The 21123-nt window shown below is 40.4% G+C and overlaps 1 protein-coding gene across 6 annotated transcripts in view; it reads right to left on the bottom strand.

Annotated features, from left to right (window-relative positions):
- Positions 1-21123, bottom strand: part of LOC121282318 (H(+)/Cl(-) exchange transporter 5) — a 138595-nt gene that overhangs the window by 12978 nt on the left and 104494 nt on the right. For all 6 annotated transcript variants that reach the window (XM_041195989.1, XM_041195987.1, XM_041195990.1 and 3 more), the window contains 6 exons: positions 14017-14204; positions 12939-13061; positions 8990-9196; positions 4825-4905; positions 2722-3267; positions 584-770 (listed from right to left, as the gene is read on the bottom strand). In XM_041195989.1, the coding sequence (XP_041051923.1) occupies positions 584-770; positions 2722-3267; positions 4825-4905; positions 8990-9196; positions 12939-13061; positions 14017-14204 (1332 nt within the window). The remainder of the gene's footprint in view (positions 1-583; positions 771-2721; positions 3268-4824; positions 4906-8989; positions 9197-12938; positions 13062-14016; positions 14205-21123) is intronic.

The following is a 21123-nucleotide window of genomic DNA, read 5'->3' as shown; positions in this document are numbered from 1 at the left end:
GTGGTCAACCTGTGGAATTCTCTACCACAGAAGGCTGTGGAGGCCAGGACACTGAGTATATTCAAGAAAGAAATTGATAATTTTTGGATATTAGGGGCATCAAGGGGTATGGAGAGAAAGTGGGAAAATGGTGTTGAGATAGAGAATCAGCCATGATCATATTGAATGGCAGAGCTAGCTCGAAGGCCAAAATGGCCTACCCCTGCCTCTAGTTCCTTTTTTCATGGAAACATAGAAATGATTTATTAAAATCATTTCAGGTTGTGACCATGGAGCTCTCTCAATATCCTCAATCAATAACACCAAAGGAAATAGATTACTTCATCATTAGTCAGATTGCTTGAAGCCAGAATGATTGCCTACACACAACAGTCGAGCCAAAATGTAATAAATAATAGCTTTGAGACATTTAGACAATATGATAAGACACAAATATTTATTTTTACTTACTCACAAGGAAGGGAAAATTGGTTTTCAACATAGGGAATGGTGCATATTACTGGCCACAAAAGGAATTGGGCAGTGGGAAAAGAACCATTATCCCTTAATTATAAAATGTTAACTTTGAAATTTATTTTCTTACCTAGGCATGCAGCAGCACCAACCATGGCATACAATCCAGGAGTGATGCAGTCAGCTCCAGGACTACACCAACCTCTAAAGATGATCCAGTCATTGTGATAGTAAGCCAGCTGTTCCATTCCCACTCCTAGAAGTCTTCCAGCAATAGCACCCACAGCCATGCTTGGTATGAAGAGCCCTGAGGGAACCTGCATAAATATTTGAGAATAGCAGTCACATCATAGAGATTTAATGCACACAACTATTGTATTCTCAGACCTTAGTAAGTATAACTACTCACATTACAATCCTACAGCACACTTCCAATTAGAGGTAGTAATCCCTCCCCACAACAACACAAACAAAGTACTGATAGTGTCAATCAAGCCTATAATAGTGGTCACTTCCCCTGTGTATCTAAACTCACTACTCCAGCTACAACACATTGCTTTGTCCTATTCCACCACGTCACAGGGTACAGCACATTAATAGCAGGAGCTGATTTCTAGGTGTGGAACAGTTTCAGTGTATTGTCCAATGGCATTACTTAGGGGTTCTCATCCTCTAGCAGGAATCATAAAACAGTACAAGGAGAAAGCACCTAGAAATGTGCTTTCAATTACAAATTTGTTTAAAAAACTGAGGAATAGTTGCAACATGATGTACTTTTCACTACAGAAAAGCTTTTAGCTTGATACTCACTTGTGCCTAACTTGAGATTTCCATTATATTATCCTACTTCCACTCCACCGGGTTCAATAAAATAGATTTCCACACCCACCTCAGGTTGTTTGCTTTATCATTTCAAATCCTGGCCTCCTGTCCCCATTAGAGCAAACTTGATTTCTAAGACCGTTAACATTTAGGCTTTGTTTGAATTATTTCCATTTCACATACATATTTCCAAGCACTGTAAATGGGTACACTCAAATTAGTTGGAGCAGGATTTTAAATCTCTGGAGCAAACACATTTCAAATGTGATAATAAATATGACCTAAAATTATCTAACTCTCCAACAAAATTAGGTGCATCCATCTTGATTTCTGCTGATTTGTGGGAAAGAGCTGGAGGCTGGAGAGAACAAGAAAAAAAGGTAGTGTGGTAGCTGGAGAAGCGCGACAGAAAAGACGAACATTGGTGGGGACCTGAATAGAGTGTGGGCACAATACCAACCTGGAGGGACAGCAGCACAGATTGGAGGCCAATAAGGGAAAACAGCTGAAGGGCCTACACTTAAATGGCACACAGAATAATCTAACAACCAACAATGAGATAAATGACTAGATAATCTAACTTAAAATGGTTGAGGGATAAGTATCGACAAGGACACCAGGAGAACTCCCCTTTTCTTCTTCACAGGGGAAAGGGTGCTATAGTGCTCTAGGGACACAAGTTCAAATCCCATCATGGCAACTGGTGGAATTTAGACTCACTTAATAAAATCTAGAATTGAAAGCTGGTCTCAGTAGTGGTGACCATGAAACTATCATTGATTGGTGTAAAAACCCATCTGATTCACTAATGTCCTTTAGGGAAGGAAAATCTGTATTCCTTAGCTGGTCTGGCCTACATGGGGCTCCAGATCCACGGTAATGTGATTGACTCTCAACTGGCCTCTGAAATGGCTTAGCAAGCAATTCAGTTTAAAGGCAATTAGGGATGGGCAACAAATGCTGGCTTTGCTGCAATGTCCACATCTGAAAGAAAAAAAAATAATACCATGTGACCTTGGATGTTCATCCGAGGAGTCAGACGTGGCCTTGGTTTAACATTTCATCTGAGAACCGCCTTTTTGACAATGCAGTATGTTCTCAGTGTTGGGTTGGCTGATCTCAGCTGTTGTGGTGATAAGGTCCTACATTTATTCCCCCATAAATTGGAGAGGGGGAAGGGAAAAGTATTGCCAGAGTTCTGATTATTACCAAGTGGAAATGTATGGGTGTAGGTATCAATTGGTGTCAAAATTGGCTTTCGCCATGATACACCCAGCAATTGAATAGCCACCAACACTCACAGAACCAGTGCTATAATATAAATGTACTCTGCTTGTTTTGCTGTATATCATTCTGCACATTCAAAACACAGTAAGCAAATCGACTCATGCACAGTTACTTGCTCAGTATCTTTCATAAATGTCATCATATGAAATTCTTCCTTACCTTCATACCAAATGTGAATATCGTGATGAAAATTTTAAACACTAGTGCTAGGGCCAGCTGCCAAATTGCTGTGTAAACACCTTTTCCTGCCGCACGATCTGGCAAGTCATCAATCGTCTTGGTGCTGTTGACATCATTAATGTAATCACAGAGTTGTGATGAGTCCAAAAGTCCACAATCATTGAATAACTCTGAAATGAGCCCACTGGTACTCATCTTAGTGTAGTCATTAGGGAAAGCTATAATACCCGTGATGGCTGTCACAACAAGGACCTCAAGAACCGGGTACTTCCCTAACTTAGTGGTCTTGCGTCTTCTGCACCAGGCAATGTTGGCACGAATAAAAAATGCTCCCCATAATCCTCCAAAGATTCCCAAAAGGACGAAAGGGACTAATTCCAATAAATGCCAGGGGCTGTGAAATTCTACATAAAATAGCACAAGGCGGCTATTCCCAAATGGATTAATAGACCGGAGTGTGAACGCTGCAACCAATGCAGCAAAAAATGACCTCCATAAAGTCTTTAAAGGGAAGTAATAGCTGACCTGCAGAAATAAAAAAAATAAAACAATGTCAAAGAGGAGACTGTTAATTGGTCTTTTGAAACATAATTCTCACATCCTGTATCAAATATTTCAATTATATTACACAGCCACCAGCATCAATCTTGCCAGGACCTTCCTTAATATTAGGCAATAATTTGCCCAAGCCAACAATAGGAAAGGTAGCTAAAGCCAAGATTGTGGACCATTGGATGCAATTATCAAAATTTTCTCCAAAAAGGGAAGTTTTGCAGTCTCTGATGGCACAGATATTGACTCGCTTACTTTACAAGGCTGTCTCTGATGTCAAGTTAGTATAATTTGTACTCCTATAGATTGGGCCCATTTATTCATTCTCATCACGGTTAAAATTTCCAAAAAGAAACAGTCATCCCAGAATCACAGAAGATCGGTTGGGAGTCTAGGGAATATCCATTTAGCGCTACTATCTATACTCACTCAGCTAACAGCTATGTTCTAAAGCTGATATTCCTGTGATTCCAAAAGGACTGGTGTTACAGTAGTCAATGTATTTGAATATTGATTCCTACAACTTTCAACCAATCTATTACAGTGTAGGAACACTCCTTGCATCCTGTGTAATACTGAAAAATTAATGCTGAACAAGGAACATATTCACAAAATATTTTACAAAAATGCACTGTGAATTGATTAGCGATTATCTTTGGCAGATTTCATTCAATACTTCAAAAAAGAAAACAAACAGTTTACCTTATATAAGTATCAAAAAGTGCTTAAAATAAATTCCTTCAAATAAATAGGCCGGCAAAAAGAAATATAGAAATCAATGGACTAGATTAAAACTAGAAACAGATTTAGAGAAAAAAAACAGGTGAAAAAATGATTGCAGATTGGCTGGACAAATTACATGCATTAGAATTCAAGTTTTTCTCCAATGCATTCAGCAATTCTCAGTGTAGTGTTCAAAGGTAACCTTGTTGAACTTTGCCCATCATCCTAGTACAAACTTCTGCTGCTGCCTGGTTCCTACAGGTTCTCTTTGCTATTAAAAGGTTCTTATCATCTAAAGTGGCATACAATGGGATACTCAGGCTTGACCAAATTGCTGGTTTAAGATTTAAAAGTGCTTGCACTAAAAAGGATCACTAAAGTAGGTGCAGTAAGGGATGTGACCTCAGGGTCAGGCTAAGATAAGCAGATAACTGGACAATATAGTAAATCGTCAGGCTAGATAAGGCAAGTTTGTGTTTTTGAATGAGCTGTTGTCAATGTTTGTGTTTAAGGTCCAGGTCATTCCATTTTTGTAATTTCGTCTGTAAATTGCAGATGTACAGAACTAGATGTGAGAGATAAGAACAGTGAGAGTCAATGATGAAGTATTGCGAGGATGTTATAAATATATGGAAGAAACTGTAACTTTGAGTAGCTTCTTAGTGCAATCTGAGGGTGCTATCTCCTGAATGCATACTTGCATTGAATAAACTGCTGCTTGATTCACCTACAGCTGACTCTGTATTCAGTGTCTTTAGATACTCCACAACATGGTCCAATTGTAAAAATCGTGACAATATCTCCTACCTCTTCGAGACTAAATAAAACTCCTCCAATGGGGGCACCAAAAGCTACAGAGACACCTGCTGCTGCAGCTGCGGATAGTACCTAGAAGACAAAGTCAATGAAGGTTACACAATGTAGAGTTTGACAAACAAAGATGGAACGTATACACATAAATTCATGTGCCATGGGATCCAAGCACGCCTAATAAGGACTTATGCGGTGCTTTATGATCAATGTTCTGAGGTACTGTTAGAATTCTATAATTATAATTGAGGTGGAAGAGAGAGAATCCCACATACCAAAGGGTTAAAAATTCAAATTAAAAGTATGCATTTATTTTCATACATCAGCATTCTGCAAGAATGGGCGGAAAGCAGACATCAAAGTTTCCAAGTGTACATTGTACCTTGGTTCCATTTGACTACAATGAAGAAAGATCAAGTAACAGTCATGCAATACCAAACACCTTCGGTTCTAAACTTTTGAGTTTAAACTCCTTTTATCTCCAGCTGTCGTGTATACTGAAGTTCAATAAAGTGCTACATAATATATTTGCTGGCAAAATTAAAGCCCATGGGTTTAAAGGGGCAATAGCAGCATTGATGCTAAATTGGTTGCAAAGCAGAAAGTAGAGAACAGCAGTGAACAGTTGTTTTTTCAAACTGAAGAAACGTGATGTCCTTCAGGGTTCAAAATTAGGACATTCTTTTGGTATATATTAAATTACCTAGTCTTCGATATAGAGAACATAATTTCAAAGTTTGTTGAGAACTTGAAATGTAGTAAACGCTGAGGAGGACAGCTAGATTTTGGAGGATACAACAGATGCGAAATGGGCTGAATTTTCCCCACAGATGCTGGAAACGTGAGTTGGGAATGTTTCTCAGATCCTGAACCTGCCCTGGGTACAGAACTGATTAAACTCAAGATTTTCATGGGCTGAGCCCTTAATTGGCATGGAAACAGGTTCCCTGTCCAATTAAAGGCAGTGGGGGTTGGCTCTTGAAGCTGGAGGGCCAACAGAGACTGTCCAGCTTCAGAGAAACACCCAGCTGCAAGGCAAGTAATTGGGAGGGTGTTTTAACAAGAAGGTTTTCTGTTAACCAACTTTTAAAAACTTTATTAAAAATTACAAAAAAGTAGCTCGGCCACCACTGAAGGTGGGCCATCGGGTAGTAGGTGGAGGCTCTCAACAGGACAGTATTTGGCTATACCCCTACCCAGGCAGAAAGGGAGCATCTGTAGACGAGCCTGGAGTGCAGCTCACTGCCCAGCCTGCTGCTGGCTGCCTGCTCCAGGGAGTTTATCCATTCCCTGTCACTTTGGGAAACTGGAGGCCAACTGGAAAAACTCCAGTTGGCCTCTAATCCCTGCTCCAACAAGCCTCTTAACAAGCCTAATTGTCTACCCGTCCCATTGGTGGCTGGGGAGGGGGTGCGGGGTCGGAGGAAGACAGAGTCAAGAAGCCTGGATGCCAACTGACTTTGCAACTTCAGACCTCATCCGCCTCCGTTTCCAACGTTGGTGGGACCCGAAAATTAAACCCATGAAGTGAGGCATTTTACGAGGAAAAAGGGACCCAAGAACAGAGGACCTGAGGGCTCACGCACATAAATCTTTGAAGGTGGCAGGGTAAGTTGATAAGACTGTTCTAAAAGTATATGTGATCCTTGGCTTTATAAATTGAGGCAGAGTGTACAAAAGCAAAGCTGTGCTAAATCTTGACGAGTGACTGGTTAGACCTCAACTAGAGTGGTGTGTTCAATTCTGGGCAACATATTTTAAAGGGAACATCAAGGCCTGGGAGGGGATGTACTAGAGACTTAAGAGTGGCACAAGGGGTGTGTGGCTTTCAGTTATCCGAAGAGACCACAGAAACTAGGATTGTTCTCCTTAGAGCAGAGAAGGAAGATTTAATACAAGTTTTCAAAATTATGAGGGGGTTTGATAGAGAAGATAGGGAGCAACTGTTTTCACTAGCAGGAGGGTCAGTAACCAGAGGACATTGATTGAAGATAATTAGCAAAAAAAGTCAGGGAGGAGATGAGGAGAGTTTTGCTTTATTCAGTGAGTTATAATGATCTGGAATGCACTGCCTGAAAGGATGGCTAATGCAGGTTCAATAATAACTTTCAAAACAAAATTGGATTGCTACTTAAAAAGAAAAACACTGCAAGGCCATTGGGAAAGAGCATGGGACAGAAATTAATTGGTAGCTCTTTTAGAGAGCCACGACAGGGACGATGGGCTGAATAGCTTCTTTCTGTCTCATTCTACTAAGCCTCCATCCTTTTCATAACTTCTGAATATCAATGCTAAAATGAGTGTTCAAAAATGTAATGCATCATCCAGTAAATGAGCTATTCCTATTTTACTTATTGCATGTCCATATACTATAGTGTATTGTTTGCCAAATGCAAAAGAGCTACTACAATATTGCAAATGCTAGGATGTGTCCCTTTTGAAGGTTACACAGCTTTGTGCTGTCATCTGAAGGGATTTCCCTTCCTTCTATTTGATGAGTTTTTACCTTCATTATATACCATGTAATTGAATGGAATATGGAGCAACAAATCAGCACTTCATTCACATTTCTCAAACTGTCCCAGTTTAAAGTGGTATTTTCTTACTCTAGTTACAGATATTGAAAATTTCATTGAAAGTGATGTTGAAAGGGGTCCTCTGTGAAACAGTAAGAAATAAAAAGCTTTGAGGAACAAATCAGTTAACTGCAATGCAGACACAAATTATCCCAGTTGCTTTTTCTAAAGTCTTCTGGAGATGGTAACTGTATTGTGTAATATAAATTCATAAGTCATACATGATACTCTACATCTGGCCACAATCTGGTCTCATTTCTCCATCATTGTCTCTCTCCTGCCCTCAAGAATAAGGAATATATTAATTTTTGCCAAGTTCAATCCTACATGCATTTTTCATCAGTGTTGGTTCCCATGGAGCTTCATTATTATCCTTTCTAAAGCTCATTTTTGCATAGTGAGCCACATTCATAACTCTTCATCTGTGTGCAAAATGGGGCTGCGTTGTTATGTAGCACTTGCTTTATTGTTATTATGCTCCCTTCCAATCCTCACCTCTTTTGTTGCATTTCTTTGTGCTATTCTGTGTCTTGAAGATATTTAGTACAATTCTGCTCATTAAGGCAAGTGATATCAATACTGGCAAATTAATTATATCCATTTTTCTTAACAAGCAGCATCAAGCATTCCTTCGTTTAGTATAGCAAAAACAATAAAATTCCTTTTACTCCATAACAATAATGTGTCTTGATGCTTTCCTTGCCAGCCTAACTTTAAAATAAGCACCCCAACCCCTACAACCCTAATGCACCCCCCGCTCCCTGCCAGAGTAGAATAATATTTACATTTACCACAAATTATCCTTGTGGCCTGAATGAAAATACCAATTTATTGCTCAGTACTTGCCAGTTCTATACTGGGGCCAAACCCACATGGAACAGTCAAACTGGCCAAATTCAGCAGGATTCCTAACGCTTAATGTGCCAAAAGGTCCAGGGTGAAACGACTGTCTGCCTGAGTAGACCAGATTTGCAAGTTTGCAACATAAATTCGGAAACATGCTCACCCACCACATCCCCCCCACCCATCCCCCAACTTCTGATTCTCAAATAATAGTCCACACCTTTTTACAATTTTTGATGTAAGTAACACAAACTTTGCAGCTGGTCTTCACTCTTTTCCAATATTTTTGTGCCAGGAAGAGTCACAAGTGTGAACACGAACTTGCATCTAGTCTGTTAACATGCCTTTATAATCACTAGGATTTACTTTTCGAAAACTCACCTGACTTTCCTCTATTAACCACCCTCCAAATTCTTCAGCTGATTCAAAACTCTGTTGTTCATATCCTAGCTGCACCACATCCCACTCAAGCATTACTCCTGTTATTGTTGAATTACATTGGTTCCAATTCCTCCAATGCCTGATATTTAAAATTCTCATCTTCGTATTTAAATCTCTTCAAAATTCTTTCTTCTCTCTAAAATCTCCTCCAGCCCTACTGCTTACTTTTCGTTCCTCTGACTCATTTTTTGAGCATTTTCCCCCATCTTTGCCAGACCATTAGCAGCTCTGTGTTAAGCTGCCTAGGATGAATGCTGCAACATTGGTGCAATAATTCTAATTACACATCGGTATCCACTTACCTCTCTCCTTTTGGCTTCATTTTTTCTGTATTTCGTACACAGATGACAAACAATATTGCCACAGCAGCAGGCCACATGTACCAGAGGGCCTTCTTTTCCAAGGCTGAGGCCCGAAGACACAGCTAAAACCAGGGTGACGATCTTAATGATCAAGGTCCACTTTCCTAGGTAGCCCCTAATGATAAAACCACTTAATATGGTTTTAATCTGGAAGTAAATGACAAAACAGTTGTCAATGTCATTACGTTCTTAAAATTCAAAAACAAGTGAAAAGCTTTTATTTTGAGGACACAATTTGCCCACTGTACAACCTTAGCAGTGGCCAATAAATTAAAGGCTCACAATTCAACTGGCTTTGGAGACAATGGGTTTGACTTTTGGAGACCTCTAACCTGGTACAAATGGGGTAGTAGCATCCCAAAATTGTTTGGAATGACTCATTGCCCTGCTGCCGCTAACAATTTGGCTGCCCCTATCATCCCCAAGGCCTACCACTCAGTGACTGAAGTGCCCACCTGAGTCAAGCTGCAGGCCATTTTAATATACAAATTGTTGGCCTATGACAAATATAGGATGCTAAATTGCCATTTTAGGGCGGTACTCAGAGGGTTGATGCTGCGCATGGTTCCAATGTTAATTGGCCAGCAGTTAAAGAGTAGTCCAATGCTGAAGCCTGGGCCTCAAAATGGATCAGGCCTCTTTGGGACTTTCAGGCGACCAGCAGTTGCATAGCATTAGTTGACCAACTGCCCAAATAACACTTGCAAAGAAAATCTTCTGTTTATGAAGGTTATCTACAATCAATCACAAAAGGAGCTTCTAAATCAGGTTCAAAGAAACGGTGTCTAACTTCAATTTAAATATTCTTCAGCTGACCACGGAGGGCTTCAGATTTCAGAACATTGGAAACACAAGATGAGATTGGTTTGAAATTTGGTACATTGGAAACAGAATCATGAAAAGTTCTAGTCCACGTCAGTAGTAACATCACGTACAAAAAAAACAACATAATCCATGGTGTTAAGTGGAAACTTAAAAACATGAAAACTTACTCAGCACCAAAAGCAAGATAGACTATATTGGAAACCAATACCAGTATCCTTCAATTCATTCCACTGTCAACACAAGCAAATTATACTATACCCCAGAGTTCTCTTGGATTTAATGCAAACCCAAATTTTGGATAGCATAATATACGGTGGCAAGAACATAATTGTAAAATCTGATAGTTAAGTATATAGGGATCAATAAATCTTTAAAACTGGCTGCCAAGAAGCAATAGGAAGGCTGGATAGCTCAAGGCCTGAATATCTCACAGCAGGTGGAAGAATAAGGAAGCCAATAATTGTTAAAAAATGTGAGTGGGTGGCCAGTGTTTGGGAGGTCATAGCCTCAGTAACCTTACAAAGGCTGCAGTCACAAAAGAATCCCAGAAGCAGCTAAATTAGACTCTGATTTTTGGAAATTACTTTGGAAAAATCAGAGGTGTCTGCTGAGGAGTATTTTTGTTTTAGTCATCATTAATAAAATTCTACCCATTGTTGCTTTTTGAAATCTTCAGTTTGAAAGGTTGGGGTGCCTGCAAGGGCCCTGTAGTCTGTTGCTTTTCAACTGGCAGTACGTGAGCCTGAGTTAGCAGGTATATTATGTTGTAACTCACAAATGGATATATGTTATGGCTGTGTGCTCTACATGTATGTAGCCAGATCTTGCAGAAAGGCTTAAAAGTACAGCAGACTTATTAACATCAGACTTAATGCACCAAAATACGCCTAGAGAGGAAATGTTGCTGGGTAACTGGCCACTATATTTGCTGCTGGCGGTACTCAAACAGTGACTAGAAGCAGTACATAAATCACAACTACTTTAGGTTTGGCTGCATCCTAACTTACCCTAAACTTGCCCATAGAAGCTAACTATCCCATTATTGGCCTTTTTGGATCTTCCTCCAATGCCAGATCAGTTTGGCAAATTGACTTCTCTTAAACTATGCACGTTCGTGATTTATACATGTGCCAATATTTGTGTTTACAACCTCTGAGTAACTCACGTGTATCATTTTTGCATATGCATTGTTTTCCACAGTTGACAAATCAGACCCTCAGCTATGGCAGGCACATCACCTAAACACTGCTACACAACCACAGACATTCTATACTTTCTCTTGCAGAAAGAAGATGGAACACAAGAGAAGGGAGTAGGGCAGAGCCGGTGGGGGACAAGGATGTCAGTATCTCCTCAGCCCAATGGAGATGATTCCTTGCATCCTGATGTCATGATGTGATAGGGCCCAGAGAATCTGGCATCTTTTAAAACATTGGGGATGAGACATGTTTTTGCCTATGACCCTTCCCAACTTCCAAAGCCCAAGGAGAGAGGGAGCAACCACACCACACTAATGAAAGAGGGGCCAGTTACTTGATCTGACACCTGCAGCCACTGGCTCAGATAGTGGCATAGAGTTGAGGGCAGCATATGGGTGACTCACTGGCATGAGTGAGCTGTAAGCAGGCCAAGGGTAAAGGATATTTCAGAGGGTGAGATGGCAGAGACAAGTTAACTAATGCAATCAGGGCAGACTTTTGTTGCCTCACTTCAGAAATTTATTTTTTTGTATTTCTTGTCTCACTTTGACGGATATGAGACTTGTCTGTGACAGAAGGAAATGCACCAAAATTGAAGGCTAACACAATAAATTTATGGAATGAGGCAAGACGTGATTTGCTCTGCAGAAGTCATACGGACTTGAAACATTAACTCTGTCTTTCTCTCTACAGATGCTGTCAGACCTGCTGAGTTTTTCCAGCATTTTTTGTTTTTGTTTCAGAGTTCCAGCAGTATTTTGCCTATATCTTAGTGATTTGCCTAGAGGCAGCTTTACTGCTCAAACAAAAATCCTGTTTTAAATCTGTTTTGCAGAAGACACAAATGAGGACCTTGATGAAATGGCATGTAGAACAGTACTGAATTGACATGTACACAGAGATGATGGCTCCATTGGCAAGCCTGTCAGGCAGTCTCCTGGTAAAGTCCAAGATAGATGGAGAAGTCCAGTTCCAACTTGGCAGAAGGCATGGCGTGGAGTTTGCCCTCTCTGCAGTCTCTATTTCATCTCCCCGTTGTGCGGCTGACAGACCCAGACACACTGGCACTGCTGCCCCCATACCTGTAGCAATGTATGCACATAGGTCAACCATTCCTCAGCTATCGTGAGAGGATATGGCAACACTTTGGCAAATGCACCAAAACCCCTCCAAAAATGCTCCAGACTACTTTCAGATACTTACCAATAGAAAAATTTTCTTTACCTGAAATCAGGATGCCCAGCCCCCATTTTGCTGCTTCATACTTTCTTTGTTTCAAAAAGAATGGTCAGTGCAGGCATTGCCAGGGCCTGTGTTGTCCAACTTTGGTATCCTGGTGTCACACCAGCTGGTTGGGCTGCAAAGTGCTCTTTCCACATGCTTGAGCACCTGCAGGGGGTGCTACTGCATGCTATGTCAATGATGCCTGCCCTCAGGGAGTCAAGATAAGCCTAGTGGTGCTACAAGAATGAATTTCACAGCCACAGACTATATGGGGTAAACATTAAGCATTCATGCTCTTCTTATACTAAAGTAATTTTCCCCAATTTTCACCTATTTTATGACGTCTAAAACACCCAAATAATTTCCTAGAAATTTTTTTTTAAAAAAGTAAAAATAATAACAAGAACAACTAGCCAAATAAAGCTGAGCACAAGAAACAATTGCTATTTTAAGTCTTGAGATAGCTGTCTTTTGGTTAAGAGTTGGGATCACAGGCCCGGGGGGAGGAGGTGGGTGGTGAGGAATGGTCGGGAACGTAGCAACAAACTACAGAATAATTCTGAATGCATTTAATAGTTGTAACCTTACATCAGCTGTGGGAGAAATCACATTTTCCCCAAAAATAAAATTTTCAGGCTTACCTCTGGAATTCCAGATCCACAGGCATAAGGTGCAAATACTCGCACCAAAGACACAGCCAGGAAAGCAAAAGCCAGGGCCCAGCTAACATATATGAAATAATTCAATATGTATGCACCAGCTCCCTAGAACAATACAATATAAATATTAGAATATATTGCATGCATATGTGTGTGATAGGCCATCATGAGTAAAAATCTTTAAAGATTCGCATTCAAATCTTAGTTAATTTAGACATAGAACATATGGATAAATTGATAATATTTCCAGAACATACAAGGGATGTTTTTGAAGCATGGACTAATCCAGATACAACTTTGGCATTTTGCATTCACATTCACTTGCTTAATTTAAAATTTAAGGCAAACTGTTTTTGTGACAGTATAAAGTCAATGCATGAAATACACTTTTTGCAACATTTTTGGTTATTGCAACCCAGTGAGCACAACTCATATCATTTAAAGGTCAAGCAGATTCATTAAGGCTGTGTGGTTTGCTCCAGCCATTATCACATTAACCTCCCAAATAGATTTACCCAGGTGGCAATCCCAGAACAGATTATAATTCAACTATGCAGAGCTGCTATTTTATGGCTCAGAGGGTACTCACCTTGAACATAACCTATACTTTTTGATCATAAAGAGCCACTAGACATTTAAATCTTTTGAGGAAGAGCCACAAGCCTATTCTAAGAAACATTATACCATTTACTTCAAAAATATTTAATATCAGTACAGGAACTATTTGGTGGGACTCTAGGGAATATTTGCCAAAAGTTCTCATTTGCCATCCATGTTCAGCATCATATAAATTGTCTGTGTACACAAAAGCCGTGGCTGAGCTTTCAGAGTTGTTGACTCAGGAACTCTGCAGGAGGGAAATCATCAAAACCAAACATTTCTCAAATTGCCTAGAAGGAATTCTGTGGATACTGAATAGGAATGGTGTTTTCCTGCAAAGTTATCTGCCACTTCAGAAGCAAATACAATATACTCAAATTTACTGGGTGGATGAAATAACTTTTGGGCAGGTAAAAGATTACGGACAGCCAAAAATTAAAAAGTAAAGATATCTAATTACTTCAGACTGATCGAGAAACAGCTCTGACCAAGACTTCCATTGTGGGCATTTATCTCGCTGTTCAAAAGTAGTTTCACTGGATGTCCAACAACAATGTTCATGGTTGTACCAGAACCCCACTAAACAGACTCCTTCCTTCAGATCGGTCATCCAGTGAGAAGCCATATCAATTAAACCAGCAATGGCACCTAGAAATAAGATAGTACGCGATTATTTTAAATAGTCAGCAAGGGGATTTTTGAATACTTTAGCTACTAAATCTGTACCTTCCCCCATACATTAATTAGCCTTTTGCAGACTTTAAAATTTTTTGGTAGAAAAGTATATTTGATTAGAAAAAGAATATTGAGATAAAAAGGGCGGGATTAGAAGGAACAGAAATAGGTCAGCAGTTGGAAATATTTAATCAAAGAAGTGAAATAAAACTATTTTCATTCCAAAAAAAACTACAGCAAGGGCTAAGGTTTTATAGATAAGGTGATCAACAAGGTCAAATTTTAAATTAAAACAACATTTAGCACTTACAGAACAGATAATAGATAAGAAAGCCAAAACAATATGAAGAATCCAGGAAAGATTAAAAGGGGCTAAAAGAGAAAGCTGGAAAAGAAAGCAAAGGTCAATAAAAAGGCTTTATATAGGTACATTAGTGGTCAGAAAGTTATCAAAATAGGATCAGATGAAGGAGGCAAGCTTGTAGTGGAGTGTGAGCAAATTGCACAAATACAAAGTGTTTTGCCATAGTTTTCACAGAGGAGGTGTACACTGAAGTTGTGGAACCAGCTAATGGATGTTCTTATTCAAAAGGTACTTATTATGTTGCTAACACTCAAGATAGAAAAATCATCAGGCCCTCGTGATTTACCTTTGAGACTCCTGAGGGTTGCTACAGGAGGAATAATGAGGTTCACATTTCCATGCAATAAAAAAAGAAAAATGCCAGAGGACAGGAAGGTCACAAATGTGGTTCCCAGAAGTGCATGAAATACTCCAACTGAGTCACAACTGTGGTATTGTGTAACATCACCTCCTATTTTTGTATAAAACCAACAAATCTTAGGCCTTATGTATTTGTATTGCTACCTTTAATGATGTGTGCATCTACACACCCCATGAACCCAATCTCTCCTTTACTTCGAATAAAATCTTACAGTAAGGAAGTACATCTTAAAAGGTATTCTTAACATCAAAATGCATTTTGCAGTTTTCTAAATTAAACTGCATCTACCACTTTTCTGCACATATTGCTAATGGACAATAATGTTCGAAAATACAGTGGAAAGTAATGTGCAAAGAGTGGCAAATATGATGACCATCTTCTGAAAAGTTAGAGATACACAGGAAATCATAAATCCATAAGTTTTAATTCATTTGTTGGTAAACGACTGGAATTTAGAAGATGGGGCAAAACTAAGCACTTGCTTGTACCTGACCAATCTTTGAAGCAGCAAGAGAGAATAAAGGAAATGTATTGGGTGTGCTTTTTATGGATTTTCAGAAGGCATTCAATAAGAGGCTTATAAAAAATATATTTAAAAAAAATTCATTTATGGGATGTGGGGATCTCTGGCTAGGCTAGCATTTATTGCCCATCCCTAATTGCCCTTGAGAAGGTGGCGGTGAGCTACCTTCTTGAATGACTGCAGTCCACATGGTGTAGGTACATCTATAGTGCTGTTCGGGAAGGAGTGACAGTGAAGAAACAGCAATATATTTCCAAGTCAGGGTGGTGAGTGGCTTGGAAGAGAACTTCCAGGTGGTGGTGTTGCATGTGTCTGCTGCTCTTGTTCTTCTAGGTTGTAGTGGTCGTGGATTTGGAAGGTGTTGTCTAAGGAGCCTTGGTGAGTTCTTGCAGTGCATCTTATAGTTGGGTGTACGCTGCTGCCACTGTGCCTCAGTGGTGGAGGGAGTGAATGTTTGTGGATGGGTTGCCAATCATGCAGGCTGCTTTGTCCCAGATGGTGTCAAACTTCGAGTGTTGTTGAAGCTGCACTCACCCAATCAAGTGGAGAGTATTCCAGCACACTCCAGACTTGTGCCTTGTGGATGGTGGACAGGCTTTGGGGAGTCAGGAGGTGAGTTACTCACAGTAGGATTCCTAGTCTCTGACCTGCTCTTGCAAACACAGTATTTATATAGCTAGTCCAGTTCAGTTTCCGGTCAATGGCAATCCCAGGATGTTGATAGTGGGGGTTTCAGTGATGGTAATGCCATTGAATGTCAAGGGGCGATAGTTAGATTCTCTCTTATTGGAAATGGGGATGGTCATTGCCTGGCATTTGCGCAGCATGTATGTTACTTGACACTTGTCAGCGCAAGCCTGGATATTGCCCAGGTCTTGCTGAATTTGCACATGGAATGCTTCAGTATGTGAGGAGTTGTGAATGGTAAACATTGTGCAATCATCAGCGAACGTGCCCACATCTGACCTCATGATGGAAGGAAGGTCATTGATGAAGCAGCTAAAGATGGTTAGGCTGAGGAGACTACCCTGAGAAACTCCTGCAGTGATGTCCTGGAAACTAGATGATCAATCTCCAACAACCACAACCATCTTCCTTTGTGCTAGATATGACTCCAACCAGCAGAGAATTTTCCCCGATTCCCACCAATTCCAGTTTTGCGAGGGCACCTTGATGTCACACTTGGTCAAAACTGCCTTGATGTTAAGGGCAGTCACTTTCACCTCATATGGAATTGAAAAGAATGTAGCTGAATGAATAGAGATGATAGGAAAGCAGAAAGCAAATCATAGGGGTAAAAAGGATTAGAAAAGTGCAGGGGACACTGTTGTAGGAACATAGCCCCTTGAGCCTGTTTTGCCATTCAGAGAGATCATGGCTGATCTCTGATCCAGCTCCAAATACCCACCTTTTCCTTACATCCCTTGGTATCTTTGGTTAACAGGAAACCATCAACCTTAGATTTTGACTCTGTATCAGCTGCCATCTGTGGAAGAAAGTTCCAAACTTCCTAATAGCCTATGCAGGTTTCTTAACTTCATTACTGAAAGACCTAGCTCCAATTTTGGCTATATGTCCTATTCCCAGCCTTTCTAACTGTGGTAAATAGTTTCTTTTTATCTACTTTATCAGTTCCCCTTAAGGTCATGAAAAATTCAAATCAAATCACCTCACAATCTTCAAATTTCAAGGGAATACAACCCTACTTTCAGTAATCTCTCCTTGTAATTTAGCTCTTGGAGTCCAGGTATTAATCTGGTAAATCTACACTTCGCACCCTTCCAAGTCCCAAGTATCTTTCTTGGGGTGTGGTGCCCAGAACAGTAGCATTATCAGGGCTTTGTACAGCTATTGAATGACTTCTAACCCTTATGTTCTATCCCTCTAGACATGGTCAGCATTCCGGTAGTCTGTTTGATTATTTTTTGTGTCTATGACATTTTAATGATCTATGTACACGGACCCCCAGTTTCTATGGAGCTCCAATGGTTCTGGTTTTCCATGTAGAAAGTACTCTGATCTATCCTTTTTAGGTCCAAAGAAAATGATCTCACACTTGCCTACTTTGAAATCCATTTGCCACAGTCTTGTCCATTAATTTAATCTATTGTAATTTTATGCTTCCATCTAGACTTCTCACAATGCTACCTGTCTTTGTGTCATCAGCAAACTTGGATATGTGGCCCTCAATCCCAACATCTAAGTCATTAATAGAGTATAGTTGAGGTCCAACATTGATCCTGTCAATTAATGATTCTGCCCTTAATCCCTACACTCTAACTAAGCAGCAACAAACAAACTCTTAACCAGGTCAAATTATTTGACCTCAATTCCATGAGCTTCAACTTTAGCCATGAGGGGCTTACCATAGTGTGGGTATATAAGTCAACCTTTGAAGCCTCCAAAAATTATTCCAAAAATGAGGGCCGGTTTATATGTCGAGTATAAGATGAGAATCGCCGGTGTGGGTAATCACCATTTTGAAATGTGAAAAAAAAACCATACCACTGTTAACTCATATTAAGTTAATGTGGCAAGATTTCAGAATCATCCCATAACCCATAACCATTCTATAACAAGTCATCTGCCTATCCATCGATTGTTCAAAAAAAAAATGCAGAATATTCAATTCAATCTGATGACAGTTTGAGAGCTAACAGCATCCCATGATAGGATGCGGAAACCACAAAAAACATCAAGCGGGGCAATGCACATAGTTTGACTCTTTGTGAAGATTTATTCTCTGTCAATTTTCCACCTATTACATTCGGCGTGAACATGATCCTTGAATGGCTTGTTGAGGTACATATCCAAAGGTTGGACTGTAGATGTTAGACTCCCTGGTATAACTGCAATATGGGTGTTGTTTCTGGCAGAAGCCTTTTGATATCATTGGTTATATAAGATGAACATGTCCCAAACTAATACACTGTGTTCTTTACATAGGCCACTGGGACGCCTATTCCATAGACGATCCATAACTTTACTCCATCCTCATTCATCCAACCGTTGGCATGGACATGCACAAAAATTCCTGCAGGGAACCTGACTTTTGGTATAGTTTTATGTTTGAAAATTATCAAAGGCTTTGATTATGTTCCGGTGGCCATGCAGGTTAGTATCACCCTGAGTCCTGTCTTCTACTAACCTGTGGTTTTCACAAGAACTGTTTTCAAACCTTACCACTCCACAGTTTGATTGCTGGGAATATTGAAATTTATAGGCGTTTTCCCCATGTTGCATATGTGGCATAGAGTGCACTCTGGAAACAGGTAATTTTGGTATCAAGATCTTTAGGCAATTTCTGAGTGATCTTGGTCTTCTGCTACAACACTAGACATTTTCATTCCAAAAAGTGGCTACACCAACTAGCCATTGTTCAGAAATCTTTGCTGGACTCAGAGTTTGATTTGGCTCACTTAAGTGCTTATGTACTCAGTACATTTCTGGTGACAATGATGATTTTCAAGCACTTATTCTGATACATGTTTCTCAAGATCAGGCCAGTGGCTGGTCCCTGTTCGCATGATGCATTGGGTCTTGAGCATCTTCTTAAGGGCAGATTCCTCCTCCTTCCATTCTCACTGCAGTTTTCGCTAATACTGAATTCCCACAACAGCACCGTTATTTAATACGTTATCACACATTGTGACTTTTAGCTTGAGACCAGTTTCATACTTCATTAGTTTTGTTGGAAGATTCATTTCTGTTCATCATTCGCCAAGTGTCTTAACTCCCACACACCTTTCCAATCGTCTGCTTGATCCCTTGCGCTCAGTTATAAGTAAAATATACATTTCTGGGGCAAAAAAATTGAGACTGACTACTAATGCGAGTATAGCATGTTTAGGCTGAAAAGTGGGGGGTTTGACTTATATGCTGAATATATGCAAAACACAATTTTTGGGGCCAGAAAAATAGGGTTGTCTTTTACACTGGGTTGACTTATATGCCATAACCTATGGTAATCAAATGTCATCTGAACATCTATATAAATAACCACCATAACAATTCCCCTATCCATTACTTTGATTATCTCTTCGAAAAAATCTAATCAAATTTGTCAGGCTTGACCCATAGTTTACAAATTTATGCTGGTTAGTCCTTGTCCATAATTCAATATTAGTAAGGTCCCTAAAAATCCCATGCAGCTATGAGGTATTACAGGAGTTGATATTGTTAGAGGAATTTAAAAACTGATTTCCCTCCTGCCTGAGGACGTACTTGGAGGAGCACAGGGTCCTCATGCCCAGGATGCAACTGTCACAGCAGCTACAATCTCACTATTAGACCTGGAAACTCAGGCAGACCCTTTCCAAACCATTCCCATGAACATTGGGAAGATGGGCAGGACAACCCAGATAGGAGAAGCCCCCACCCAGAAAAGAAAACACAAAGGAAGGTGTGCGGAGTCATCCTGCAGCCCAAAGGAAGAACTCCCGGAGTGTTCCCATTGTAATAAAATAGGGCATTCCAGATCAGAGTGCTGGAAATTGTGAGGAAAGCCTGTAGGTCTAATAGATCTCCATTTGAGTAGTCCCCCCCAAAGGACGTCCCAATGGGTAGTGCAGCAGGGCAGGCAGATATTCTTGCTACAGAAACTTACCTTTCTGAGGGCATGGCACTATGTGTGTCCCCGAACCAGAAACTCCTAGAGAGCTTCCGGAGCTTTGTCCTTTCAGGAACCATGTCCCTCTATTTGTCTCAAAATGTGAGTAAGTCTGTTGTACTGCTCCAGGGCCATTCAATCCTTAATGTTGAAAGGAAACCTAAATCTATCCCCTGAGTTCTCTGTGAAGGCCCAAGCCCTCATCAGTCGAGTGGGAGGAGGATCTGTGTTTGCACCCCTCCATAGGGTCCACCTAGGGTGTGACCTCGTTTCAGGTCCTGTCACGGTAAGAATTGTCCCTGAACTACCAGTAGCAGGAATCAACTTCCTCCTCAGAAACAATTCAGCTGGCAGTAAAGTGTTAGCCAGCAAAAGAAAAGAGGCCAACATCAGCCAGCAGAAATCTGCAGGAGTGCAGAAGGCTGGGGAATATTTAGAGGCCCAAAAAGGTGAAATAAAACTCATAACCATTAACAGCGAGAGCTGTTTGAATTTAACATGGGAAAAGCCAGGCCAGTGAAGTTAAGAGGACCAGGAAGGGCCAATGGAATTTAAAATGGACTCACAAGTATCTCAGAATTAAACAGGGACCAGAGAAGTCCCAGAACTGAGAAAGAGATAGTGAGGGAGATGCTGCATGTAATCGAACAGCATGAAGGACGGCAAGCTAATAAAACAGGAAAGACAAAAGTTAATGAATTGCCTGAAGACTGGCTGGCAGAAACCTCCTTTCCAAATTTAAATAGGGACAAAGGGAGTCCCCAAACTGTCGAGCAGATATGGAGCAAGATGCCACCTCCAGTTGAAATGCCACGAGGGAGTGTAGCCGAAGCTGCACTCCACTTGAGGGCAGTGGGGTTCCAGAGGGCAGGGAACAAGTTAGGACAGCCTCCACTCCCAATCCAAAGACAATGGCTAAGAAACCATTGATTGGTCTAGCTAGCAGCTTTATGGTGAATGAAGTGGGGACCAGGAATGTTCCCAAATTGGCTCAGAAAAAAAGTGAGGGTGATGCCTCGCTTAGTTGAAAAGCCA

This window comes from Carcharodon carcharias, chromosome 9 (genome assembly GCF_017639515.1).
Source record: "Carcharodon carcharias isolate sCarCar2 chromosome 9, sCarCar2.pri, whole genome shotgun sequence".
Lineage (NCBI taxonomy): Eukaryota > Metazoa > Chordata > Chondrichthyes > Lamniformes > Lamnidae > Carcharodon > Carcharodon carcharias.
The sequence above is the reverse complement of the archived record's forward strand: the minus strand, read 5'-3'. Positions and strand labels throughout refer to the sequence as shown.